Source organism: Sciurus vulgaris (assembly GCF_902686455.1).
Source record: "Sciurus vulgaris genome assembly, chromosome: 6".
Classification (NCBI taxonomy): Eukaryota; Metazoa; Chordata; class Mammalia; order Rodentia; family Sciuridae; genus Sciurus; species Sciurus vulgaris.
In genome coordinates, this window is record NC_136466.1 from 8,758,776 (window position 1) to 8,785,996 (window position 27,221).

At 62.8% G+C, this 27,221-nt stretch overlaps 1 protein-coding gene across 3 annotated transcripts; it reads right to left on the reverse strand.

Moving 5' to 3' along the window:
- Positions 1–319: 319 nt before the first annotated feature.
- Positions 320–26,436, reverse strand: NEURL1B (neuralized E3 ubiquitin protein ligase 1B). Of its 3 annotated transcripts, XM_079145401.1 has the most exons (6): positions 26,250–26,436; positions 11,043–11,358; positions 10,813–10,919; positions 2,993–3,700; positions 1,199–1,321; positions 320–878 (listed from the first exon to the last, which is right to left on the reverse strand). In XM_079145401.1, the coding sequence occupies exons 1-6, from the start codon at positions 26,278–26,280 to the stop codon at positions 634–636; spliced, it is 1,530 nt and encodes a 509-aa protein (XP_079001527.1). In that variant the 5' UTR covers positions 26,281–26,436; the 3' UTR covers positions 320–633. The 3 variants fall into 3 exon arrangements, with proteins under 3 accessions (XP_079001527.1, XP_079001526.1, XP_079001528.1); XM_079145400.1 differs by having other exon boundaries at positions 10,813–11,358; XM_079145402.1 differs by lacking the exon at positions 2,993–3,700 and having other exon boundaries at positions 10,813–11,358.
- Between the last annotated feature and the right edge of the window lie 785 nt (positions 26,437–27,221).

Consider the following 27,221-nt stretch of genomic DNA (forward strand, 5'->3'; position numbering starts at 1 on the left):
CCGAGGGAACACTGCCAGGCGCTCCTGACGCTGCCCGCCCACCTTCCCAGAGGAGCGGCTTCGGCTTCGGCTGTAAACAGCGAGTTATTTTTGCCTCCCCAGCAAATCTGCGTCTCTCCTCTACCGTCCTCGGAGTTCTGTGCAGTTCAGGCCTGGTACATTCAAAAGGGGCTGCGTCACATCCCCAGAAAGCGGAAGGTTTCAGCCGTGCTAAAATCTGAGCACCCGATTGCACATCCCTTAGCGTTAAATAAACTCCCAGGCAGGGCCTGCAGAGGACCCTGCCTGCTCCTGGCCTCCACCACGACCTCCCTCCCTCCCTCCCTCCCTCCCCCTTGCCCGCGCCCATCCATCCCCAGAAAGAAGCATTGCACAGTCAGAGCGCGCTGCTTCCAGGCTGAAAGCTCTGCCAGGCAGTTCCCGAGCTTGCTCTTGGGACGGCCTTTGCGGGCAAAGCACTTTTGAGCTGGAAGCAACACCCGCCTGTCCTGGCTGGGACCCCCGCGCCTCCGCGCCCTGCCCGCCACGGGAGAGTGCAGGCAAGAGCGGGCTGCTGCCCTCAGACTCCGCGGCCCTGGGGGCTGCCCAGCCCAGTGGGGCTGCCGGAAGGTGACGCGCTGGCCAGGGCTAGCGCTAGGGCCTGTAGATCTTGATGACGTCCTTGATGGGCCGCCGGCAGATGGGGCAGCAGGCCCGGGTCTGCCGCTTGAGCCGCAGGCCACAGCCGTGGCACAGGCACATGTGTCCACACGTGTAGATGACCGTGTCCACCTCGCCGTCGAAGCACACCGTGCACTCGCCGTTCCTGCTGCCCGCCAGCTCAGGCGGGGAGAGCCCTGGGGACACCGGGGGACTCAGCGGGGAGCTGGGGGCCGTCACTGCCGAAGAGGAGCACAGGACACCTGTCAGCCATGGGGCCGGCTCTCCAGGCAAGCCCGGGCAGCGCTTCCGGGCAGAGCCGCAGGGAACCCCCAGGAAGCCCCCTGGGCTTGCAGTCTGGATCTGGCCCCTGTTCCTCCCCTCCGGCCCACCAAGCGTCAAGAGGAAGGGCTGCCAGCATCGCCCTCCAGCCGCTGTATCTCCAGGGTCTGCCCCTCCCCAGGGAGCCCGGCGGGGGCAGGAGCGGGTGCAGAGAGGCAGCGCCTGCTCAGCCCGCGGCCCAGAAGCCAGGCAGCCCTGCTGGAGTCTGTGTCCTTACCCAGGGATGACTCTGACGAGGAGGACTGGTTGACACTGAAGGTCACGTCTGAATCACTGTCGTCCTGGGAGCCGCTGAAGGACCCCGAGGGAGTCGTGGTCGCAGGGCTGGACTGCAGGGTACCTGAGACCCAAAGAGCCGGCATGAGGGGTGGCGGGAGGTGACCCGCCCTGACAGTCTGTCTAAGGCAACGAGGGCTCTTCTCAGGGTCCTGCTGAGGACCCCGAGCACACGTGTGGGGACATCTGCCTCCAACCCACGGATTTCAGAAACAGCCCTGGGGTGTCCTTTGGGCACTACGACACCCTCACACACGTCCAGGTCAGGCCAGTAGGAGCTTCTGCTCCGTGATCCCAGTGGCCTCCAGGGCAGGGCTGGTAAATCAAGGCAGGCGCCTGGGGCCGAGCCTGGGACTCACTACAGCTGCTGGGTACAGGGTGTGTCCACTGGGAGGTGAGTCTGCACTGCTGGACCCACTGAGGCCAGGGCCGGACTGAGTGAAGCCAACGAGGGGTGGGGCAGGACCCTGATGACGCGCTTGCCACCCAGATCAGCTCTTCCCCCAGCCCCCTAAGTGCTCCCAGGCTTCCGAGGGGCGCGTGCCCCTCCCCTTCCGCTGAGGACGCCTGCAGGGGGTTTGCAGCCTGCAGTTAGGAGGGCCCTGACTTCCTCCCACACTCGCTGCAGATGAGGCAGCAGGCTACTCCCCGGGCTGCGGAGAGCTCCCTTCCCTCTAGTGACGAGGGAAGGGCAGAGAGTGCCGGGCCATGTTCTCCGTGGGGCAGGTTCCCGGCTGCCGGAGTCCCTTCCCTTCTACCCTCTCTGCCGGCCACTCAAGGCTCCTCTGATGCCCCGGAGGTCCTGGGGTGGGGCGAGGATTCCAAGCTGAGTTTTTGCAAAGTCTTAGCAGGAACCTGGGCAACTCATCTCAGACTGAAGTGATGTCTGATGCTCCTCAGAAAAAAATGACCCAACAATCACCCCAACAAATAGCCCGCCCCTCCCCCTCCCTCATCCAGGCGCCAGGGTTACTATTGCAACAGTTCAATGCGCTGCCCAGCCGGCACATGTCACACAGGCGCAGCTCCCTACACAGAAGGACTGAGGCTCAGCAGAGCTGGACATTCGTCCAACACCTTCATGGCTGACCTGCGAGGTGGCTCTGGGTCTACTGCTTAATTTCTCTGGGCTTCAACTCTCTGTCTTGGGGTAACGATACCAACTTCACAGGGTGGCCGGGAGAATAATGAAATGCCACTGTTTCTGCCGTGCCTTGGCCCTGACTGTGGAACCTGAGAGCCAAGCTGTCCCTAGGCAACCTTCCCTGACCACCACCTCACTCTGCCAAGCTGGAGATGCCCGGCCGCCGTCCTGGCGTGAGAGCCCCCTGCGTGGTGGGCCTCCTGTCTTCCTCGGGTGCCATTCTGCAACCCGGCCGGCTCGCTGGTTTGTGTCTGAGCATCGCACCAGGAAGCCAGGACCCGTTTGCAAACAAGATCCCTCCAGCCCCGGCTGCACTCTGTGGATGCCTCCTTCTTCCCTCTTCCGCGTCACTGAGACGAGCTCTTCCCTACACTTAATATGCTGTGTGGTTTTTAAAAACCCTGAAGTGATACATCCACAAGGACAGGGCGGTAAAACCCGTGCTGGCTCTTACCGACTGCATTCGGCCTGCCCAGCCCGGGACCGGTCACCGACTCAGGTCGGTGGTTTAGGACGCGTGGTCCAGGGACAAGTGGCGCCCCGGGGCCCTCGGTGCCCTCCCCAGCGCCACCCCCCTGGCGGGGCACTCACCGAGCAGGCGCAGCTGGCCGGCGGCGCCGCCGCGCACGGCGAAGAAGGCCCAGAGCGGCTGCGAGGTGTCCACGCACAGCAGGCGGCCGCGCGCGCGCCCGTTGACGCCCAGCAGCACGTCGCCGCCGGGCCGCAGCGTGAAGCTGAGCGCGTCGCCGCCGCTGGGCACCGGCCCGGCGCGCGCCACCACCCAGTACTCCTTGCGGTCCAGCAGCGCGTCGGGGTCGGCGGGCAGCTCGGCGGGCCGCAGCGCGCCGGGGTCGCACGAGGTGATGCCGAAGGCCAGCGCGCCGGGCGCCGCCAGCCCCGGGCGGCCCACCTCCACCAGCAGGCTCTCGCCCGGCCGCAGCGGGCGCTCCGAGAAGACCAGCGTGCGGCCGCCGTCGGGCCGCGGCGCGCAGGCCACCCTGCGGTCGGCCGAGAGGCTCACGTCGGGCCCGCGCGTCGCGTGGAAGCGCAGGTCGGCCTCCAGCAGCGCCGGTGAGGACGCGGGCCGCGGGCGGTCGCGGGGCCCGCACGGGATGGCGGCCGCGGCGTCGGCGGGCGGCGGGCGGCCCAGCGCCAGGTGGCCCAGCTTGGCCACCACCTGGCTGTTCTCCAGCTCGTTGTTGTCGAAGTTGGCCGCGTCGTGGCTGCTGGGCGGCAGGCAGGCGCTGAAGCGGGCCTGGCCCAGGCGCGCTGGCGACAGCGTGTCCGCGAAGGCGCTCTCTGCGGGGACAGAGGGGGTGGTGAGGCCGCCGGCCGCCCGCCGCCCCTTCCCTGGCTCCTGCGCCTGCCCTGGTTTCCCTGAGGAGCTGCCACCAGCGATGGTGTCCCTTCCCTGTCCCGTCCTGCCCTTTTTTCCTGCCTCCTTCCTTCTCTGCGTCTCCTCCTCCTCCTCTTCCTCCCTCTCTCCTCTCCGACCCTCCTCCTGTTCCCTCCTGTCCACCCTCTTTCCTCTCGCGAACCCTCCTCCTCTGCCCTTTTCTCTCTCTCCCTCTTCCTGTCCTTCCTTCCCCATCTCCTCTCCAGGGACCTTCATACACTTAGCATTCAGAGGACGTTTGAGCGTCCTGTGTTGTCTGCGTCCCCCACCAGAACACAAGCCCCAATGAAAAGAGCAATCCTCGAATTTGCCGCCTTAGCATGCGACATGGGACAGGCGCTAGTCTGAGCCCCGTTTGCTCATCATCTCATTTAGTCCTCACAGCAACACAGGCTCGCTGGGAAGGGCGCTGAGGCACAGGGGTTAGGGCCCGTGAGGAGGGCTGCAGCCGATCCCCTCCACCCGGCCTCCTGGCTCCTCCGGGCTCTGGGACACATGCTGCCTCTGCGTGAAGGTGGGCCTGGGCCAGGTCTCCCAGACGGAGGAGAGTAAGGGCTTCCCAGGAGATGGATGGACTCGTTCTATGGAAGTTTTTTAAAATGTCAGCTATAAAAATATTTTTGAAAAATTTTAATAGCATGAAAAAATGTTCTTGATACATTATAGTTAAATGAAAAAGCAAAATAAACTGTTTTCCACCAGTTCTCAGGGCTGCCCAGTGCCTGGCAAGAAGCTTGCATTATTAATAGTTTACTGAACTATTTACAGACACTGCCACACAGCATGACAAAGCAATCAGGGAGAGAAATGTCACGGAGTATATTCTGAAGATCTCTTAGTGATACTGCAACTATGATAAACAAAGTATTTTCTGATGCTTCTGAGACCAACCCCTTTAGCAGAGCTTTCGTTACGTGTTACCATGTTGCATCACTGAAAAAGAATTTCTTCCTCTCCAGTTTTCCAAATATACAATGAAATCATAACAATGAACATACTCTGACAGGTTCTGTGTGCCCCGGGCCCTGGGGGGAGTCTGACGTGTGTCCCAGATGCCTTCCACTTAAATGGGGTTCACACTTTCTCCCAGAAAATCAGGAGGTCTGCTAATAGGGCCTGAATCTGGCATGTCGGCAGTGGGCTGGCGGTGGCCCTGGCTTGCGGTGGTATGATCTCTGCTGCCCGTGGCCCCAGGGTGGCCCTTTCCCCACTGTGGGCTCCTGCCTGGGCTCGGGGGTGTACCTTGACTTAGAGGGTGCCTTCCCATGTTCGCCTGAGGGAAGAAGTGGGATTTCAATTTAGTTCTCCTAAAAAAAGTATATCTGTGTCTGTAGCTATGTCATTTTTATTTATGTACATAGGAAGCCAAGTTCTGGAAAGAAATGTAAGAAAATGTTAATCTAATGTTCTCTCAGGGGTGTGAGCTTTTGGAAGACCTTTCTTTAGATTTTTCTGCATTAGCCATTTTTTTCTACAGTAAACATGTCTATGGCAAATTTTTATCAGAAGAACACCCATATAGTCACTTTTAAAATTTTTGATGAAGTAGGAAAACACCTGTGATGTGACACTAAGTGAACCAGAGAGGATTCAAAGCGGAACACGGATCCGACTCTGATTTTGTGAGAAATGCACGCAGAAGATGCAGAGGGGAGACAGGAAGGAAATACATGGCACGAGGCCAGCCATCTCCGGGCAAGCTTCCCTTCTTTATGCTTTTCGGATTTTCTCAGCTATATGTCAATCTTCTAATCAAAAAAAGTACTAAAGAACAAGCAAGCACTCTCTCTGAAAAGCCGTTTTAGACAAGGGGCTGTTTCTGCGGCCTCCTGGGCCCTCCCCCAGGACCTCCTGCCCCCTTACACTGTCCTCTGCTCTTGGCACCTCTCTGCCTCTGCTCCCCACCCACGCCCCTCCTCCCTGCCCCCCGTGGCCTTAACAGGAGCCGGTGCCCCCAGAGCGGCCTCCCTCAGAGCACGGCCTGTGTCACGGGTAGCCTCGGGTTCAAGTCCTGCCCTTGGCCCTTCTCGCCTCTGTCACTGCACTTCAGCTCCTTAGCTTTGGATGGAGCAGCAGTGGTCACCTCTCTCTGACATCAAGGTGGTAAGACCACGCTTCTTAACAGAGCAAGGTGCTCAGGACATGGGTCCAACCGAACGCTGAAGCACTGGCCACGTGCCAGGTGCTGCTGGCCCCTGGGTGGACAGGGGTGAGCAAACAGGTGTGGCTCCTGGGTCCACGGAGGGCCCATGCAGCGGGAGAGGCAGACTCCAGTGAAGCCATCTTACATTCACAGAAAACTGTGATGAGTGTCACCAAAAGCCACTGTCCCATGTGGCTCTGAGAAGTGGGCACCGAGCGGTACAGTGAGTCACTCAAGGCCACACAGCCAGGGTGACAGGCTGGGTTCTCTGAGACTGCACAGGGGACTTGCTCGGAGTGGGACCTGGGAGGGGCTTCTCTGACAGCTGCCACCCAGAGCCCAGGAGGTGGAGGCTGGTCAAGAGTGGCCAAGCATTCCGGGCACAGGGAACAGCAGGCCTGAAGCACGAGGTCCCAGGAGCTTGGTGTTTGTGAGGCCAGGTCACAGCCTGTGACCGTGCCAAGGTGGGACCTGGTATATGGCGTCCCTCAGAAAAGGCTGCAGCCCCCCACGTCATCTCCATGCACGAAGCTCTGTGCCCGTGGGCACTGTCCCTGGTGGAGGTGGCCCCAGACATGCACAGGGCTGGTGGAGGCCTGGCGCATCCGATCTGCCTTTCCAAGGTGCCTATGGAGAACTTGCACCACAGGGGACATCTGGGGGCTCTCCAGCCTCTTACCGGCGACTTCCCAGGCCCTCTGCAGCTGGTGGACACGCACAGCCATTTTCTCTAGCGCCTACCAGATGCGCCCACCCATGCTGCTGATCCCCTCGGTCCCACCGCCACCCTCTGCCACTGTCAGATGGGCGCACTTCACGGGGGGGCATGAGGCTGTGAGAGGTGAAGAGTCACTCAGGTCTCACAGCCAGGGGTGACAGCAGGGGGACTCCACATGGCTGCGACCCTCGGTTCTCAGAGCTGCCCGGCAACTGGGCTCAGCCTCAGCCAAGCAGCCTTGTTGGGGTGGCCCCTGAAAGGAAGGGTCCCACAGGCACCCACTGAGCACTGCCCAGGGCCACCATGTCCAGCCAGGAACCGGGAGGCCCCCCGGAGCTGGGAAAGGCCTCCTCCAGGGCCTGGCCGTGGGCCTGGGATGGAGCCAGTTCTCCCTTTCTCTCTCAGCGACTGTGGCTGGAGGTGATGCAGAATTCACGTCCCACCTGTGAATTCTGAGAGACCACCTGTGGGTGAAGACGGGGAGAGGGCGGCAGATGAGCAGCCGGGGGGACCCGGCAGCGCCGTCCTGCCTCTCACCCTGGTCACCACCGGTGCAGTGAGGCGAGGACCCCAGGCAGAATAGACACGAGGCAAGGGCAGGAGGGGACTCCTGGGCGTTGGGATGGGCCCATCAAGTGGGTGATGGCTGCAGCTGGCACCGGGCAGCTGGAGGAGCAGCTGTGGGGTCCAGAGCTCCCTCTGGGCTGCCGGGACGGGCAGGGCAGGTGGAGGGCAGGCTTCGGCTCGGGCTGGGACGTGCACTTGGAAGCTGCCACGGGCAGCATGTGGTTTGTCCCCGAGGGTTCCCGTGTGGGATGCCTGGTCCCCAGTGTGGTGGTATTAAGAGGCGGTGGGGCTTTTGGGAGCGGGAGTCAGTGTGAGATCGTGGAGGGCGCTGCCCTTCATTCTGCAGTGAGTCAGCTCCCGAGGGAAGGGCAGCCCGATTCCAACGACCTCTGGGTTTTTCACCCAGATGGGGCGCCCCAGGGTCTGGCCCACAGTACAGCATTGTCTGCCACGGCCGGACCCTGGCAGGAGGACCCTGGGCAGGACACACAACTCCTGCAGGCAGGAACCACAGGAGGCCTAGGAATCCCCTCTGACTTCTGAGACTTAATTTTGGCTCAGGTTCTGGGGTGATTAAAGTGCACCCCATCCCATAGATGAGAGGCATTCCCAGAGCAGGGGTGCCAGGGAGTGCCCGGTTACGTCAGAGTCTCAGACAAACACATTCCCCCCACATGAGTGTGGTCCAAGGACTGCACGGAACATACTTGTACTAAAAATTTGTCATTGTTTATCTTAAATTCAAATTTAACTGGGTGTTTGGTATTTTTATTTGCTAAATTTGACAAAGGTCCATAGATGCTATTTTGGGGTCTTGGTTTCAGGCCTTATCTGGCAGGGTCTGAGAGAGGTGGGGGGGCGAAGGGTGCCAGGGCCTTTCTGGTCCCCAGTTTCACAGCGAGAATCTCTAAGGAACATGCCACCTTCTCGCTCCTTGTGACACAGAGGTGTGCACGGGGCTCCGGACACCAACTGCTCAGCGTGTCCATTTGATGCCCAGATACCACCCTGGGAAAGCCAAGTCCACCCAGGGAGTGGGTGATTTCTGAGGTTCTCAGGCTGGTTGGTCTTGCGCCTGAGGGTACCTGGCAGCAGGGGGTACTTGGTGCCCACCTAGCTTTCTTCCGATTTTGACCCTAACTTTGCCCTGATTACAAATCATTATTAACAAGAAAGAGAAAGGGCGGGGGGCAGGCAGGGAAATCCTGCAGGCATGGTCTCTTCACCCAGGTGTAACCAAGGCTAACCTGCTTTCCCCTGGGAAGGAAACAAACGTTTATGAGCCTCAATCACATGCCAGAAACTTCCCCTCAATCATCTCTTATAATCTTGGAGAGGAAAATGATTTTATTGCTCTTTCTGATTATAAAAGCCATATGAGCATTTTTTTTTAAGGTCAATGTTAGATAGAAGGAAGTGAAATTCTCCCATGAGCTCATGACCCAGAGAAGGAATTCCTTCTGCTCTCAATTCCCCCATATTTATTTGTGATCATGGTCCTGCAGCACCTGTGCCAGGCTCTTCCTATCAGTTAGGGCCCCTCAGGGACAACCTGCAGATAAGGAGCCCATGCTCATGCGTGCCATGCTGCAGACATGTGGACTCTGCCCCTCCCTTCCCTCCACGGGGCACAGGCCACTGCGGGGTTTGTGAAGGCCTACTGGGTAAGGAAGTGCTTCTGGGCGGTGGTGGCGGGTCTGGACTGCACCCAGGGCCCTGAGCATGCTAGGCACGCACTCTTCCACTGAGCCACATCCCCAGCCTTCGGAGACGCAAACAAATGGGGGGACAGAGCCTGTGCCTCCAGGTTCATTCAATCTCGTTGAGTCCTCAAAGGCTGCATCCAGTTCGTTTTTTGGAGATGCTAAGCCACACAAGGGGCTCGAGTTCCAGTGTGTTACCTGGAAACACAGGCTGTGGGCAGGGAGAGGGGTGCCGTGTGACTGCCTCCCTGGCCACAGGACCAAGGAGCTCCGACCCCCCGGGTGGTGTTAGCTGTGCATTTTCTGAGTTGAAATACCAAAGGCTTTCATGGCAAAGAGCAGCCAGGCACCTGGGGGGAATGACCAGGCAAGGCCCCAGCGTGTGGGGGAATTCACAATCAGATCTGCAGAGCCTGGAGTCTAGGCACATGCTCTTGGCCACTGGCAAATACATGGAGAGTCTCATTTCTTAGCTGTTAATTCTTTTCTTTTTGGGGATTGAACTTAAGGATGCTTAACCACTGAGCCAGAGCCCCAATCTTTTTGTATTTTATTTAGAGACAGGGTCTCACTGAGTCGCTTAGCGCCTCGCTAAGTTGCTGAGGCCAGACTTGAACTTGCCATCCTCCTGCCTCAGCCTCCCAAGCTGTCATCTCATATAATCCCACCAACAATCCCAGGAGGTGATGTCGTCATGAACCCATTTCAGAAGAAAAAAACTAAGGTCCAGAGAGCCTCTGTCACCTGGCCAAGGTCACAAAGCTCCCAGCGGGAGAGCCAGGACTAGAACAGAGGCCTCCGAGACTCCCCAGGCCCTGCCTGCTCTTAACCACTCAGAAGTCCCGTGGCCCTCTTCTCCTTCAAGATAGATGCTGAACAACCAGAAACCGCCCCAGCAGTCGGCTCTGCAAGCTGCGGATTCCGTACCGTGGATTACTTGGCCACCATGAACTCCTGAGGATGCAAGCAGCAACCGCAGGATGGATCTTAACGCTGCTGAGAGGAGCCCGTGCAGATTGCTGGCTCCCCAGCAGGAAGTCGAGTCACGGGCAAGACTGATCTATGGTCCAAGATGGGGACAGCGCTGCCCCAGGGGAAGGAGGGGCCGACTCAGGGCAGGTGGGACTTTCTGGGCTCAAGGACAGGTCTGTCCAAACCCAGCCACCTTTAGATGTGTGTACTGCATCACAGATAGGTTACACGCAGGGCCGTGTCCAGACCCCAGGATCCCTGCTCTCTCCGCTCCCCAGAGATCAAGGCTGTGAGGTTTCAGAGCAGTCTGTAGGGCCAAGGGCCCAGGTCTCCAAGGGAAAGACTGTAGGGCTGGGGAGGGGAACAGGGAGTGGCTGCTTAATGGTTATGGGTGCCCCTTTGGGGTAATCAAATGTCTTGGAATTAGAAACGATGCTTGCTAATTGAAGGTCACTCAATTGAACACATAAAAATGGTCGCTTTCCTACTCTGCGAGGGTGGGCCTGGGTCTGGGCCATCGACTGCTCACTGCCTGCCAGTGTGGTCCTAGAGCAATCGTCTCAGGGCGGAAGTGCGTCTGCTGGGTGACTGGATGAAAGATGGAGCGAGTGGACGGTCAGCAGGTGTGTGCGGAATGCGTGAAGAGCAGGAATGAATGCGCGGGAACGCGGGGGCCAGCAAGTGACCGAGGGCAAGAATGGATGAGAACAGTGGCTGGCTAGAGATGATGGACAGGTGAGCAAGCAAGTCAGGAGAGGAGGCAGGGAAGGGACCTGGCCCCCTGGTCCCGTGCCTGACTTGTCCCAGCCCTGGACACAGGGATTCGAGCTCTGCCCAAGCCTATTTCCTCACCGGTCAGTGGGATGGGGCTGGGGAGGGCGAAGGAGCTGAAGCCGGGCGCGCGCCACCTACCGAGCAGCTGCACCTCGTCGGTGATGCCGTAGACGTCGATGAGCGCCCACAGCGGGCCGCCCACGGCCACGCCGCAGTGGAACAGCACGGGCTCGCCGTCGTTGACGCTGTAGAAGACACGGCCGTGGCGGTCAGCCCAGTAGGCCAGCACGGTGTCGCGCAGCGCCAGGTTCTCGGGCAGCGCCTTGGCCCAGTAGCCGGGCCGCGTGACCAGGTCGGGGCAGGCGTACTTGGGGATGTCCTGGGCGCTCATGAGCGATGGGTCGTGCGCGGTGAAGCCGAAGCGCAGCGCGCCGCTCCAGCCCGGGCGCACGGCCACCAGGCGCAGCCGCACCTGCTCGTACAGCCGGATGGGCCGCTGCGTGAAGGTGACGCCGTTGCAGAAGCTGTTGCGCCGCGTGGCCCGGCGCGAGTGGCCGTCCAGCCGCACGTTCTTGCCCTTGGCCTGCGCGTGGAAGCGCGGCGCCTCACCCAGGACCGCGCGCCGCTCGGGGCCGGGGCCGCAGCACGGCCGAGTGGCCAGCATGCGCGCCGGGGGGCCGGGGTCTGCGGAGAGATGGGACGGGTGTTAGGCCACCGAGAGCCTTCCTCCGCCAGGCGGTTCCATTTTAAATGCTGTGTTAGGCGGTCCCTGACAAACTAGAGGGCTCCTGGCTGGACCCGAGGGCCACCACCCTCAATCTCGGCCACAGCTAAGTCAGTTCCACAAGAGGGGCAAACCTCCCTTCGAGTGTGTGTGCGTGCGTGTGTGTGTGTGTGAAGCACAACCACAGACTGCTGGCTCCAGGGAGCTGATCACGGCCGTCAGTCGTGGGGCAGAGTGGCTTCCCCACCACCCACCTCCTTCAGCTCTAGAAGCTTCTCCTGGGGCCTCCTCCGGGCTGTAGCCCAACTCCAAGGACAACAGGAGCCTGGACTCCTGGACAGGAGGGTATCTGGCTGCTTTTCTTTGTGATTTTTGTTCAGAAGGAAGTCAGCTGGCCACAGGGAGCTGTATTCTCTCGTGAATCCTGAGACAACCTTGCTCCCAGTGCTCTGGCACTTCCGGGGCGACAATGGCCACCCTGGTGCTGCTCTAGCTTGCTTCCCCATCAGTGAGAGGGGGCATTACTGCCTGCTGTGGTGGCCCCAGTCTGCAGTCCCAGCAGCTCAGGGGGCTAAGGAAGGAGGCTCACAAGTTCAAGGTCAGCCTCAGCAGCTTAGCCATGCCCTAAACAACTTAGTGAGACCCTGTCTCTAAATAAGATGTAAAAAGGGCTGGGGATGTGGCTCAGTTAGTGAGGCACCCCTGGGTACAATGCCTGGTACCAAAAAAGGGGGGCATTACTTAATTCACAGGGCTGCTGAAAGGCGGTGCGGATGAAGTCCCTCGATATTACTTGGTACAAAGTACGCGTGCACTAGCATGGATGGCCCGAGGGTGTACGGGGTTCCAAAGCAAATTCTTGCCAGGGTTCTGGGACTTTCCCTCCCTTACCCACAGAAAAAGAAGGCCTTCTTTGTGAGCAGGTGGCTTTTCTGGAATGCATGCCTTTGGGGTTTCCTTTCTAAGGAAATCCTGCTCTGAAGGACCCTGGGGAAACCCGGGTGGTCTCCTTTCAAAGGATCTGGCCACTGATCAGGAAAACAGGTGACCTGCACTGTGTGGGTGTCGTGGGGCCGTTCCTGGGCAGGCGCGGGCAGCGAGCGTGCTGTTCATCTCTGCTGCCCTCTCCCTGGAGCAGCGGAGACCACATTCAGGGCCAGGTTCTTACAGGTCACAGGGGGCGCGAAAAAGAATGGGAGAGTGGCAGCTGAGACAGGCGGCGGGGAGCACTGTTAGGGAGCCTCAGGGGCTGAGGGGGCGGGTTCAGTTAGCCCTGCACCAGCAGGAGCTTGGGAAGGGGGATGGCAGGCCTGCAGGCCACATCCCCTCCCAGCCCAGGGAGAAGGAAGCCCCAGCGCTGAGGCGGAACTGGGAGGCTGGGAGGCCCTCTCACACAAAGGCCACTGGCCCAGGGACGACGAGGTCCAGGGTCAAAGTCGGCGTCATTGAATAGACCCGGAGGGCTGGTGTGTGCTAGGCACCGCGGACGTCCCCACTCCAGTGGGACACCTTACGGAGAAGGATGCAGCCAGGGGAGGGACAGGGTGGGCATAACCCAGGGGCCCAGGAGAGCCTCCCTGCAGGTGGCGTATGACCAGGGGCCTAAGGGAGGCCAAGGAGCAGCCGCCAGGGCCTGGGGAGGAGCCCTCCAGGCAGGGGGAGGTGTGTGCCAAGGCCTCGAGGGGGCTGTGCTGGTGGCCAGGCAGGCGGCAGAGCGGAGGTGAGGCCAGAGCGGGCGCGCTGGGAGGAAGTGGGGCACCTGGCTGCACTGTTTTTCTTTGTTTTTTGGGGGGTACCAGGGATTGAACCCAGGGGCACTCAGCCACGAGGCCACATCCCAGTCCCTTTTATTTTATATAAAGACAGGGTCTCACTGAGTTGCTTAGGGCCTCACTGAACTCTCCATCCTCCTGCCTCGGCCTCCCAAGCTGCTGGCATCCCAGGCCCGGGCCGCTGGGCCTGGCAGTGTGTCCTTCTTCACCGCTGTACCCTCTAATGAGAGGAAGCACTGAAGGTCCAGAGCGGGGACCCGACGTGACTGCCTAGGCCACCAAGTGTAGAGTGGGTTCTTGGGCAGCAGGTGGGCAGGGAGGCCAGGGCTCCCACAGGCAAGTGGACCATTCTGAGGCAGGATGGCCGGCAGGGGGCGGCTGTTGGTTTGAAGGTAGCAGAGATGTGGAGGTCGCGATTCGTTCTCCCAGAGAAATTAAAAACAGTTCACTTGATCTAGATGCTTAAATTACAGTCAGTAAATAAAACAGTAAAGACGACCTTGTGCTGTCATGCCCTTGAGGGGCAAGCCGAGTGGGTAAGGAAGGGTCGGGGGTGGCAGGGCCGGGCAGGGGACAGCAGGGGAGGGCAGAGGGAGGCAGGGGGTAGCAGGGAGGGCAGGGGTGGGTCCCGGAGACCAGGAGCTTCATTTCCTCTGCCCAGCAAAGGCCTGGTGCCCTATGGGCACTGGGAAATGCCAGCTGCTGCCCGGTGGTGGTCAGGCCTGGCGTGACTGGGAGCCACTCCCCCAGCGAGCCCTGGTGGGTGGGGTCCTGGGCCAACCACAGGAGGGACTGCCCAGGCTCCTGGTCCACCGGGGTCAGGAAGAGCCCTTCTCTGGAGGGGCCTCCCTGCTGAAGGGAGGCTGGTTGGAGGCCACTTCTGCTCAGGAGGGAAAGGCCGGGGCTGGCCCAGCATCCCCCCAGCCTCGGCCTCACGGAGGGTCCCGTTTCCTGTCTGTGCCTGAGCCATGGGGGCACTAGATGCTCCGCCTGCCCAGTGCCGCCCCTCCTTTCCAGGCACAACGTCCAGCGAGGCGGGGATAACTTTGCAGAAAATGTAGTGTGACCTGGGTCTGGCCAGTCCGGTGACGGCAGACCTTCAGCCCAGGAGCCTCTGGCTTAGAGGCAGCGTGAGCTGCTTCTGACACCTGCAGCCAAGGGTGTGTGACGGACGAGAGTCACTGTGCATTCAGGTGACTCCCAAGGGCCACACACGCTGGACAAGCACTTCCTCACTTAACCCCTGTAGTAACCCTACAGGGGATGACGGTGATCATCCTTATCATGTAGACCAAGAAATGGGAATTTCAGAGAGGTTGAGTCACTTGCCCAAGGTCACACAGCTGCTTAGCTAAGGACAGAGCCGCGTAGTCCTAACGGTTTGTAGGACTTCCAGATCTTCCTGCCTCTTTCTGCCCTCCAGGAACCAACACAGGAGAGGCCCAAGGGCTGGGCAGAGGCTGCCCAGGGAGGCCCTTCACCACCAGCAGGTGTGCCTGGTCCTGGCCAGCACAGCAGCACAGCACGCAAATGTTCGCCCCCTGGTCCCTCAGCCCCTCACCCAACCTCCCTGCAGGCCACACAGGTCCTGGCCGCAGGGTGGTGCCAGTCTCCCCACAGCGCCATTTGGCTATGTGGTGCCAGAGGGGTGGATGCAGGGCACTTTGGGCATCAGCTTCTGGGGCAGCGGGCCTGGAGGGGACCCTGGACTCTCCCGGGCTGGAGGGTGGGCTGTGTGCCCAGCCAGCTCTGGAAGGTGCACAGGGGCACCCAGGGCCAGGGTGGGGAAGCTGGGATTATGGGGAGGGCCAGGGGATGGTGGACGTGGCAGGTGCCCAGGCTGGGCAGCCACTTTGCAGGGGTGGGGCCAGTGCCGCAGACGCCCTGGCGGGGCCCTGGATGCCAGACCACAGGGCTCAGCGTGGGCAAGAGGGGCGGCAGCAAGGGCCTCCAGAAGGTCCAGGCCAGGCCAGGGAGGGGCAGACCCGGCGCCTCAGGAGAAGAGGGGGGACAACACCAGGCAGGTGGCGGTCCCCAGCGGCCACAGGCAGGGGCAGTGCAGACGGCCAGGCCTGCGTCCTCCACGGCCTTGCACCAGCCACGCTTCTGGCTGTGGCGTCCTCCGGTGCCAACGGGCCGAGGCCGCTCCCTGCCAAGTGCTGCAGGGAGGCGTCCGTCACAGCAGAGATCACACCCTGCGCTCCAGGCCGCGCTTTCCATCCGAGGAGCCTCGCAGAGGTTCCTGACCAGCAGGCAGGTGACCTCAACCACCCGGGTGGCCAAGGGACGTTCCCCGCCAAGCCCACTGTGGGCCAGGCGCCACAGCGGCGGAGCCTGACGGCAGACCGCCCGGCCTCGGGAGGGAGGACTCTCTGCCCGCTGGGCCAGAGCTGCGGGATGAAGACGCCCGAGGACGCCCACCGCGCACTGCCCATCGCGGACCCAGAGGTTCAAATAAAAGTGCGCCGAGCGCCCTCCCGGCCGGGCCCTCCCGCGTCGCCGGGTTCAGGGAAGGCGGTCCCACGAGGAACGGAGGAACGTGCAGCTGGGCTCGGGGCCATCCAGGGGCGGAGGCGTCCCCAGGAAGCCTGACCTGCATCACGCAGGTTGCCACGGAAACAGGACACCCGCGACAGAGCACAGAAGACAGTCTCCCCGCCGGCACCACGAGGACGGTGGTCCGTCAACTCAGTCCTGGTCCCGCGGGAGCCGCGGCCGTCGGCCGGGAACAGGCCAGGGAAGGGGTCACCCCGCTCCAGCCCCACCCGTCAGGTGCCCTCGCTTAGTCAAAGGGACGGGCCCCTGGCCCCAGGGGGCCCGGTGGGTGGTGGGGCGGCGTGGGTGCTGGGGAGGGGCTGCCAGGTCGGCCCCGCCAGGTGGTCCTGAAGGCACGTCACCAGGACGGCTCGGGCTCGGGCTGCGCTCGGCTGCTGTGAGGTGGGGCCCTCGAGAAGCCACCGCCCGCCCAGAGCTGCAGCCTTCCCATCTCTGGGTGCAGCGAGGCCTCATGCCCGTCTTAGGCTGCGCCCGGGAGCCTGGCACCGTCCACGTCCAGTGACCGTCCCTTCCCTTGGCCAGCGTGGGAGCAGCGGGCAACCCCACCTCCATCTCTCCAGGGTCCTTCCTGTCTAGATTTCACTTTGGGAGGACCAAGCCCTAAACCTGGGGTGTTGTCTACGTGCTGCGGAACCTCAAGGCGCGTGCTTAACTTCTCTGGGTCTCACGCCAACCTAGAAGACTGGCGAAGGTCACCTCCACCCGCAGGATCACTTGAGGCTGATGCGGGGCCGACCATCACCTATACAGGGGCAGCACACACGAGCTGCTCAATAAACTCCGGTCCCTTCCTTCAACCACCCGCCCAGGAACGGCTGCTCTCGGTCGGAGATGCCTGGCTGGGGGCTGGGGAGACACCCTGAAAGGCTTCTCCAGTGGGGGCTCTTGACCTTGGCCAGACGCCCCCAAGCCTTGGTTGCCCCCGCTGTGGTCCAAGGGAAGGCCCATCTCAAGTCGCCCCAGCTGCCACCTGGGTAGCCCCGCGCCGATGTCCACGCTGCTGCCAGGAGCGCAGGAAGCAGAGCGTGGCTCCTCTGGCCGGCCCCAGGCTTCCCGTGAGCGGCCGGCCCTCGCCTGGCTGAGGTTTCCAGCAGACCGACCCCTGCAGAGGGAATCGGCAGCCGGGCGGGCCCCTTTGCCTCTGCGCGCCATGTCCCTGGCCGGTGTTCTCTGCGCTCCCACTGTGCGCAGCCCAGGCCGCCTGCCTTCCCGAGGCCTGCGGGGTGCTGCGTCCCTCCTCCCTGGTGCCCCTCCCCAGGGCAGCTGGGCATGGCCTTTGGATTGAGGCGGGTGGGGGTGTCGTGGGCCTGGTCAGGAGCCAAGAAGGCCCATGGGGCCTCTCCCGCAGAAAAGTCCCGCCAGGTCGCGGCCTGGTGCTCAGCCGCAGGGCCTCCTGGGCCCAGGGGCATCCATCCTCGGGCTGTAGACCTGGCCGGGAGACCGGTGGCTCCAGCGATATCTGTCCATCCAGAGCACTGGGCAGCGGGGAGCAGGGCGTGCGTGTGTGTGGTGTATTCTAGAGGAAACGGCCCGGCCTCTTGCCGCGCCGAGAGGGCGAGGAAGAGGGTGTCCCCCGGCGGCAGGAGGCCCCGTCCGTTGGCGGGCTCGCAGTGGGCTAGAAAAAGAACAGCTAGCCCGCCCTCACCTCTGCCCACGGGCACAGTGACGCGGGCTCGCTGGGACTTTGTTCTCTGCCCCAGAGGCCAGGTCACCAGCACCCTGGGTGGAAGAGGGCCAGCCCACACTGGAACTCCCCCCGCTGGCCTTGGCAAACAAAGCCTGTCAACGGCTGTCAACAGGAGGCCCCAGGGAGGTCGCCGGAGGTCACCCGCGTGGGGCTGGGCGAGGGAAGCCTGAGGACCAGGCCCGGGTGGCAGCACTCTTGCTGGGTGGGGGGGCTGGGGCCCCTGTCGCCCCTCCAAACTGTCCCCCACGAGGCTCGGCCGGGGCCGGGATTCCCAGGCCAGTGGTGCCCTCGGCAGCCCCGGCCCAGGCCTCTTTCTGATCAGCGAACCCAGGGATCTCAGCCTTGGGGCACCAGCTGCCAGGCTGGGGGCCGGGTGCTGTGAGTGGTGGTAGGAGCGTGCCCCTCGCTTCCTCCTGCCTCTGACACAGCTCCCTTGTGCCAGGGCCGTGCCTGCTGCAAGGGGCATGTGCCAAGGAATTACACTGGGTCCTTGCCCCTAGAGCCCAGACAGGGTGGTGGGAACGGACACACCAGTGGGGACGGCACAGGGGACAGAGGAACTGCTCAGCAGACTGAGGAAGACGGGCTGGGAGGGGGACGGGAGTGCACTTGGGGCAGGGCAGACAGGCAGGAGCAGGGACGATGGAGCTGAATCAGGGCTGCATCACGAAGGGTCTTAAAGACCAGGTTGCGGAGGTTAAAGTGCTCAGGAAGGCTCTGGGGTCCTCTGAAGGGCCTAACGCTGGGAAGAAACCCCTGTGGATCCAGCTCTCTGAAAATGAGGTTCAAACCACGGGCCTTCCTTTCTTCCCCGCCTGTCAAGATGATCCAGCGTGGCCAGAGCGAGCAAAGCATTCCAGGTTTTGAACGTCATTTCCAACGGCTGGCATGGTCCTGCCCTGGCCCTGCCCTGGGCACCTGCTTCTCCTCCAGGCAGCCCTGGCAGCTGCCTGCTGATAAGCTGGCTGCATCTGCCAGGCCTGCCAGCTTCCCTTGTCCTGGCCTGGGGACCCGGCCCGCGTGGGGCCCGGAGCCCTGCCCGGGACCTCGGCCCAGGTGACAACCTGCGGCCCCGTGGGCAGCCGGGGCTTCTGGGGTGAGAGGTGCAGGCTGGAGAGGGCAGGAGGCGAAGCACAGCGAGGCCTGGCAGCCCGGCCACCTCTGGCCAGGAGGGCGGCGGTGCCCGGCTGGCCTGGGAGGAAGCGGTGGGGGCGGGTGGTGGACGTCATCCATCAGCTTGTCTAGAGACGCTCAGAGGCCACCGTCGCGGAACTTGGGAGGAACAATAAGCCAAGCGTCTAAAAAAGGAAAGCGGGTGACTGATTCTGGGGGATGGAGTCGCACAGGTGCCTGGCGTCCCTGAAGCCTGGACACGAAGTGGAGGGGCGCAGACCCGCAGGAGGCCACGGCCCCCTGTTCTTCGGGCTGCATGAGAACAGCAGTCAGCACGTCTGCCTGCTATCCAGCACGCCGCCCACAGAAGCGAGGATCAGAGAGGCCCGGAGAGCTGCCTGAGGCTGCACAGCAGGAGCTGGGGGAGCTGGCTCCCCAGCTAGGACAGAGAAGGCTACCGTGGGAAGCGGGAAAGGCCTGTGGCAGGGAGGGAATGAACGAGGGCCAGGCACACAGCAGGCCAGCTCATGTCTGCTCTGTGGCCCTGCAGTCCCCTGGGAAGTGACTTGGCTGAGTCCTCTCTGCCCTCCCCACCATGCGAGGCTTTCTCCAAACACCAGAAGGGCGGCGAGCATGGGTGTGGGGTGAGGGGCCTGCAGCCACCACAGGGACAGCCGCTGCCGCCCAGAGGTGAGCGGGAGAGCCGGTAACCGGTGCCCCACAGCCCGACCTGCCGTGACCCGGGCACGCTGGGGCCTGTGAACCCACTTCACAGAAGAGGACCTCGGGCCCAGGGAGGAAGAGGGCTGGCCCAGGGCCAGGGCGCAGGCAGACGGCAGGGAGCGCGACGCCATGGCGTCCCGCAGCTTCCCTGGACCCGTTGGGTCCTCATTCCCACCCCCGCCCCGTCCCCATCAGTTCTGGGAGCACAGGTTCCTGGCCTCTAAGGAAGGAGGGGGACAGCTGCTCACGCAGTCCCCACCTGTGCTGGACCCAGATGGCCCCATGAGGCAGGGAAGCACCACCATTATCTCATTTCAGGACGAGGGAAGGGAGGGCTCAGAGAGGGAAAGCGGCTTGCCTAGGATCACACAGCCCAGAGATGGTAGGGCTGCGACTGGCCCTCAGGAAGCCTCCAAAGCCAGCGCTTCCCTCCGCCTCTCCTGGGGCTCTAGCCAAAGGCCTGATCTGCCTTTGCTTGGGTCCCTTGCCCTGGTCCTCGGTGCCCTGGTCCACCACATGGGAGAGGGACGAGCTGGCGAGCGCCTTCTGGTCCTGGGAACAGAAGCCCTGGTGCCCTCTGGCATCATGTTCTGCGCCAAATTCCGGACAGGGAAACCCCACTCTGCCATCTCCTGCCCTTGACCGGCCGGAACCTTGAGGGAAGGAAGCTGCCTGAGGACTGAAGGTCTCCGCGCCGCAGTGGAAAGTTACCCAGCAGACCCGGCTTCGGAGCCGCCAGGCCGGAGCGTGTCCACCGGCTCGTAAATCCGTCATCCTCGGGGCACGGGGGGAAAGCACCCCAAGAGCTGTCACCGTGGTCCAGAGGAGGCCTCCAGCAGAGCCCTGGGCATCCTGCCCGTGCAGCGCCCGGCCCCCGCCACCCCAGGCCACTGGCTGGGGATCCCACCAGCCAGGGCCGAGGCCGGGCGGCCCTGGGCTCCAGCTCAGGACTCCAAGGAGAAGGAGTGGGGGCTGGGGCTGCCCTGCTGGCCACAGCTCAGTCCCAGCTGCTGAGGCAGGAGATCGGGAGAAGCCAGGCCCTTGGCCGGGGCTGGTGGTCCCGCTGTCCTTGCCTCCATGTCCCCACCTTTAAGAGGGACCCGACCCCTCACCATGGGGAGGCAGGAGGGCCGCGCGGCGAAGGACTGGGGGGCTTGGCAGAGGAGCCCAGAGGCACCGCCCACAAGACCCCAGGTCAAGAGGCCCCCAACAGCCCCAGGGACGCACAGGCCAAGCCCAGCCCAGTCGAACACCAGGGCCCCTCCTGCGACAGGTGCCCCCTGCCTTCCATCCCAGACGCCCCCCAGTTAGGGGTCCTTCCGTGACTGAAGCAGAGTCCACCTCCACGCGAGGCCCCACTTCTCATGTCTGCAGGCCGCTGCCACCTGTCCCTGCAGAGCCTGCAAGCAGCCCGTGGCCTCCGGCGGGCCCCAGGCCATATCCCCGGGGATTCCTGGCTCCCTTGGGGTGACATTTCGGCCCTCCCTGACACCTGGTCAGGGTGCTGGCCATTTGCACACCTGGGGGAGCCTCAGAGAGTCCTATCGCCAGCTCCTGGGCCAGGGTCACCATGCCATGCCCAGAGGGGTCACGAGAGACAGCCAAGCACAGACAGGGAGCAAACCAGAAGTCAGCCTGCCAGGATCTATGACACCCAGATTCCTGCCGAACACCTCGAAGGCTTCAGGGTAAGGGGGACACGCCTCCCAGCTCCCTCCAGCGGGAACCACGATGGACTGCTGGGCTTTGTGCCCCTGGGTAGGTTACTTGCCCTCTCTGTGCTTGTTTCACCAGTTAGATGGCCGGAGGGTAAGCAGCTACCTCAGAGGGCCCATCCTGAGGGCCGAGTGCAGCACCTGCCTAGGACCGTGTCTGGCAGGGACACGGCTGTGGGACAAGTTCCTGGTTATTACTGCTCTGCTGTGTCCCTCAGGAGCGCCTGAGCCTGGGCTGCTCACCCAGGAAGACGCGGTCCTCACGGGCGCTTCTCTGCCAGACGCCGCGTAGCTGCCACCTTGCCCGCGTTCTGCAGAGCGGAGGCCCCCAGGCCAGGTCACCTGCCTACTAAGGGGCAGGGCCAAGCACGGCCCAGGAAACCCAGGACCCCACCTGGCAGGCGATGCAAGGGGCAGGCAGGACACTGCCCCTGCCTCCGGAGAAGGACCGAGGCCCTCGCCCTGCCCCTGCCTGGCAGATGACGGGGCTGTAGAAGGCACCGTCAGGCAGGGGCTTCTGGCTGGAAATCGGTGTCCAGGAGGGGCCCAGGCCACCGTGGGTGCTGCTGTGGGCACAGGTGCCTGGGAGGCCTCCCAACTCGGCGCCCAGGTTCCTTAAAGTCAGCGGGCAAGGCTGGAGGCCACCTGTCAGCCAGTCCTGTCCAGGGCCCCCGGGGGCAGGGCTGAGGCCTCCTTCTCCAGTGGCAAGACAGCGGTGATGAGCCCGTCCTGCCTGCTGTCCAGAGGCACTGGCCCTGCTCTATTCAAGCCTCGGCCGCCAACTGCAGGGACGACCCCTGCTTCCTGCTGTCCTGGGAGGAACCGGGGCCAGGGTCCCACCCGGGAGGGGGCAAAGCTGAGACCAGAGTCCAGGCCCAGCAGCTGCATTTGGGCCCAGGCTGCCCTCCCGCCACGGCGGCCCGTGGCCTTTCACCTCAGCACCGGCCCAGAAGCAACTCGCACTGATGCACCGCGCCCGCTGGCCGTAGAGAAAACCCTCGCCACTCGAGCCACTCAGCACTTCCCTCCACGCCACTGAGACCTCCTACCGCTGGTCGTGACCCCCAGTGGGGAGACTTGCAGGTGACGGAGCTGCCATGGGGGCAGGGCCTGCGCTTCCCCGGATGTGGCCCACGGAGTGCCCCATCCCGCGAGTGCACTGTGTCTTCCAGGGGCAGCCAGCAGCTGCCCATGCCACCCCGGCCGGCACCCCCAGTAGCAGGCACATGGCCCAAGAAATCAGTGGCCTCAGGGTGACAAACCACAGAAGACCCTAGAGCAGGTAGAAGAAGACCTCAGGGGGGACAGGCAGACACTCAGCTGGACTTCCCTTCAGACCCTGCTCCCCAGAAAGCCTTCCCTGAGTCCCGCAGTGGGGACGGGAGGAGAGCCCTCCTTCCCCGGGCTGCAGACGGCACGGGACCCGTGCAGGGACAGACCCACTCCCTCTTCCACCTGCGGGTCCCACACGCACCCCCCGCCCACCTCAGCACCCTCTCAGGGTCACAGGTACCTTGGCCGCTCAGGCCCCTGACCGTGGGGTGACAGCCGGGAGGGTTCGAGGGCTGTTCCAGGAAATCAGGGCTGCTGGGCCCTGGTAGCGTCACCGCCCCGCTCAGAGAGAGCCACACAGTCCCAGCCCAGAGAAGGGGCTGGGCAAGGTGTCTGGGCAGGCGCCAGGGTGCCATCCTCTGGAGGTGGTGCGGCACCCGTCCGTCTAAACCAGGAAGCTGGTGCCCCCTCATGCCAGGGCATGGAGGATGGAGTGTGGGCACGGACCTGGCCCCACAGGGTGGCAGAGGGCAGGCCAGCAGCCTCCCTCAGCCCAAGGGTGCAAGGCACCGGCCAGAGCTGATGGAGGAGGTGGTGGCCTGGCCAGCCAGGACCAACCTAATGGCTATGCCCAACTCGCATTTGGATGTAGCCCCTCTCTAACCAGAAGGCTCAGTGAGCCCCCCAGGTGCCAGACAGGGGTGGGAAGGTGCTGGCAGAGGAAGGGGGAGGGGCTCCCAGCAGCCGCGCCTCCAGCTGCTTACACCCCAGCCTCCCTGACAGGCCCTGGGTAAAGGCTGAAGGGGCTGCAGGGGGTAGGCACGTGAGTCACACAGGCCTGTCTTCTGGTTCTCATGTTGCCACTGCCCGTGTGACCTGGGGCCGAGGGCCCAGCTCTGTGCCATGGCCTCCTCGTCTGTGGGCTGGGGGACAGCCGCACCTCACTCTGCGGTAGTGGGCAGCCTAAGAGCTGAGCAGATTCCAGGTACCGGGTGGACCCCTGCACACTCTGCACGCAGGGCGTGTGTCTGAATGTGGCACTGCTCTCTGCCTCCCTGCCGTCCGTCACAAAGGGACTTCCCTTTCTTTGGCATTTCCTCCTCACGCACGGCAGCACACGGCGTGCATGGTGGGATGCCCAGTAAATGTCATCTAAACTGTGGGTTGGAAGGACACACTGCATGTCCCAGAAGAATGCAGGACTTTGGAGCTAAATGAAGCTGGATGCCAATCCTGCCTTGCCAGCTGTGTGGGTTTGGACAGGTCGTTTTATCTCTGAGCCTTGATCTCTCATCCACAAAACAGGGACGATAAACCTACACTGCAGGGCTGTCGGAGAATGAAAGTCACTCGTTCGTTCAACATCTACTTACTGAACACCTACTATGTCCTGGCCCCAGCTCCAGGACCTCAACACACCGCGGTGGACAAAACAGTCCAAAATCTACCTGGGGAGATGGACAATGAGCAGCGAGTCACCACACAGACAGCACGTCGCATGGTGACACACACTAAGAACCATAAAGCTGAGTGGTGGTCGGGGGGGGCGGCGACAGGCCAGCACAGCGGCAGGACCCACCCCAGTGCAGAGACCTGCAGGGAGCAATGGGGAGCTGAGTGCAGGTCTGGGGGAAGAATGTTCCAGAAGAGGGATGGGCAACTGCAGGAGCCTTAAGGAGACGTGTGCTTGGCGTGCAAATGAAGCCAAATATGCAGGAAGGCTGGCATGGGATCCAGGTGCTCGGCAAATGCCAGCTCTCTATTTCGAGTCCCATAGAACCAACCCCACGCATGTGTCCTTCCCTGAGAACGAAGTCCAGGCTTCTCCAGGGCAAGACTGAGCAAATGTTCCTCGGTGGAAGACGCAGGCAGCAGCCGAGGCCCCCAAGGCTCTGCCTGTGCAGGCTCCGTGCTCTGGGGCTGGCAGGCAGGGGTAGGAGATGATCCCGGCAGGGGCTGTCCCCGAGAACCCAGGAGAGCACGGCGATAGTGCAGGGTGGCCACCTGAACGCGCAGACACCCGAGGTGTCCAGGAGGCAGAGTGCGGGCTGTCAGGAGAGGCTTCCCAGAAAAGCAGCCCCCTGAGCTGCGCTGTGGATGGTGAGCTAGACCAGAAGGGCTATCCCAGGCATGGGGGCCTCACCTGCCGAGCACAGAGGCACCCAAATAGTGTGACGCGTGCAAGAGACTAGTTATAGATCTGAGAACAAGACACAGACCTTCATAGTCTTGGCACCTGCCACTTCACGTGGCTCAGGAATCCCAGGTCTGTCCCCTCAAACTCCGCACAAGCCTCAAGTCCCACAGGAGACTAGAAATCTCCACTTGAACCCTGTATGAGTACCCAAACCTGAACCCAGCCACCGAGCACACCTGGCACAGTGTGGCGGGAGGGGTGGGAGTGCTGACTTCACAGGTCTCCAGCGGTATGCGGCTGCTCAGTGTGTCCGTCCATTTGCTCGCTCCAAGGCTGACCCACAAGTGGCAAATGGCTTATTCAGTAGAACAGCATCAACGTTTCTTAAGAAACTGCATGAAGGGGCCCAGCACCAGTGCCTCTGCCCAGGGCCTGTGGTTAGGAGGACCTCAGCTACTCTCTGCTAGTACCCTCGTGCCTGTGGAAGGAGTGTGTGTGGGGGCGCTCCCTGTCCCTGGAAGAGCATGCACAGAGGAAACAGGCCAGCAAGTGGCTGGGGTTCCTCCTCTGCTGCTGACCAGCTGGTGCCTCCACTTCTCCAAGAACTGGAAGGTTCCTGGGCAGTTGCCTGGAAGTTGCCCGAAGGCTGGCTCCATCTCAGAGGAGTTAGTTCCACTTCCATAAGCTGGCCTCCTGACCTGGGGACTTAGCCCCTCCATTTCTATCCCCTCCAAGGAAGATACATTGTTTTCTGATAGCTGCACCTAAGGGCCAAAAGGGAGGGCTGAAGGGCGATGCCCGAGCAGAGGTGGGGAGGTGGGTTCTTCTCCTCACCCAGCGCTGACTTCCTCACTGAGTGAGCCTAGATACGCTCACTGCCCACCTGCGCCCTCCACCGTCCACACAGCCTCATCTTTTCCCAAAGGATGCTATAAATGCCCAGCTTTAAGCCCAAAGACTTCTGAAGACAGAGGCTTGGGGGAGGGCAGACAGATAACCGGCCCCATCCAGATTCTCCCAAGCCTGTGTGACCCAGGCAGAGTCATTTCTCCTCGGAGCTTCGGTTTTTTTCATTTGTGCAGTTGGGGTGCACGTCTTTATGGTCAAGTTTATCTGCATACCATGCTCAGGTATGCAAAGTGCTGACACAGAGCCTCCCGGAGCCGCTGATCTGTTCCCCACAATTACCAGGCTTTTACCGATAAGGTCCCCTCTGCCATTGCCCCCTGGATCCCCTTACTCTGGTCCGGAAATTTTTAGGGTGATTCTAAGTAGGGGGCGATGCGCTCTACAGCAGCGACTCCCGTGGGGCTGAAGAGCCCCCAGTTGAGCGGACACCAGAGGGTGGCGCAGCCGGGGCGCGCGTGGGAGCGCAGCCGAGGCGAGGCGGCATGTGCGCGGGGGCGCTGGCCGTCTGCAAACTGAGGGACCCTCGCGCACACCTCCCCCACTCTCAGCAGCTGCGGTCTCTGCACAGCCCGCGGCTTCTGGCCGTCGGAAGCCGGGGCGAGCTGGGCTCCAGATCCACCCCCCACCCCCGGTCGCCCCAGGCTCCTTCATCAGCGCCCTCGGGCTGGAACAAAGGCGAGGGGGAGCGCGACATCGCCACAGCGGCCCTTTCACGCATCTGGCCCAAGCCGGGGAGAACGAGGACGGGGGTCCCCAAGGTAACGAGGACGCGGTACCCGCTCTCCCGGAGCGCGAAGCCCAGCCTCTGGGCGCGCGCGCAGAGCCGGGCTCCGGGGGGCGCCGGAGACCCAGCCCGGTGCACGCCGAGGGCTCCGAGGGGCGCGGGGTGGCTCCCCGGGAGTCACCCAGTGGGTGCCCGGGGGAGAGAAGCCCGGCGCCCGCCTCCCGGGCAGGGCTCCCGGCGTACCTGGCAAGGTCCTGTGCACCGTGTTGCCCATCGCGGCTCCGGGGCGAGGTCGGCGGCTGCGCGCTCGCGCCGAGGCTACTCCCGCGGCGGGTCGGGGGCCGGGCCTGGGGCCGGGCTCCAGGGCATCGCGCTGCACCCGCGAGCCGGTGGCGGCAGCTGGGCGGGCGCCGGAGGGCGGCGGCGGCGGCGGCGGGAGGAGGAGGCGGAGCCACCGGCCGGCCCGCGGCCCCGCCCCCGCCGCCCCCACCGCCCCCGCGCAGGGCGGGGCCGCGGCCGCCGCGTCTTTTGAAAGTTTGACCCGCGGCGGGAGAGGCGCGCGGAGCCGCCCGCCCAGGCCGGGAAGGCGCGCGGGGCAGCCGAGCGCCCGCGGGCGCCAGGGTCGTGGGCCTGCTGCCCTTTCCCATGTGTGCCAGCGCTTCGAGAAGCCTACTGTGCGCCTCCTCCAGCCAGGCCCGGCCCGGGGAGCGCCGCGCGGGGTGCTGGAATTGGGTGGGTGGGGAGGGCGGGGACTCCTTGCCTGGGATGGTGCCAAAGGCTTGAAGGCGGGCCAAGTCGGGTTGGGGACTTTCCTATTCCCTCGGCCACAAGGCCAGCCGTGGGAGAAGCCTAGGCGGTGACCAACGATCAGGAGGAGGGGACCCATGTGCAGTAATTCACTCAGTCACTCGTTCATTAAAATATTTACCGAGCACGTCCTGTGTGCCCAGTGCCAAGCTGGGCCCTGTAGATACAGAGGGTGGACAGGGCTGCTAGTGGCGAGGACAGAAATGACAAGCAATTAAGATCCTTAACACAGTGGCCCAAGCGGGAAGGAACATCAAGCAAGACGGAGTAATGAGAATCCGCTGTTTGGGTGGGTGGGGAGAACCTGGGGGCACTAAGCTCCATCTGGCCCCAGGAACTGCTTGTGGGAAGAGGCGAGGGCTCCTGCAGAGGGGGCGACAGGATTCCTTCCCCGTCATCCACTCACTC

What these genes read in the sequence shown, in the direction of transcription:
- NEURL1B (XM_079145400.1), bottom strand. Translation starts at nt 26,280, where the DNA reads ATGGGCAACACGGTGCACAGGACCTTGCCAG. An exon ending in GGTGCACAGGACCTTGCCAG is followed by an intron (nt 11,359 to 26,249) that starts GTACGCCGGGAG and finishes ATCTCTCCGCAG; the next exon opens with ACCCCGGCCCCCCGGCGCGC. An exon ending in CTCGTCAGAGTCATCCCTGG is followed by an intron (nt 879 to 1,198) that starts GTAAGGACACAG and finishes CCTCTTCGGCAG; the next exon opens with TGACGGCCCCCAGCTCCCCG.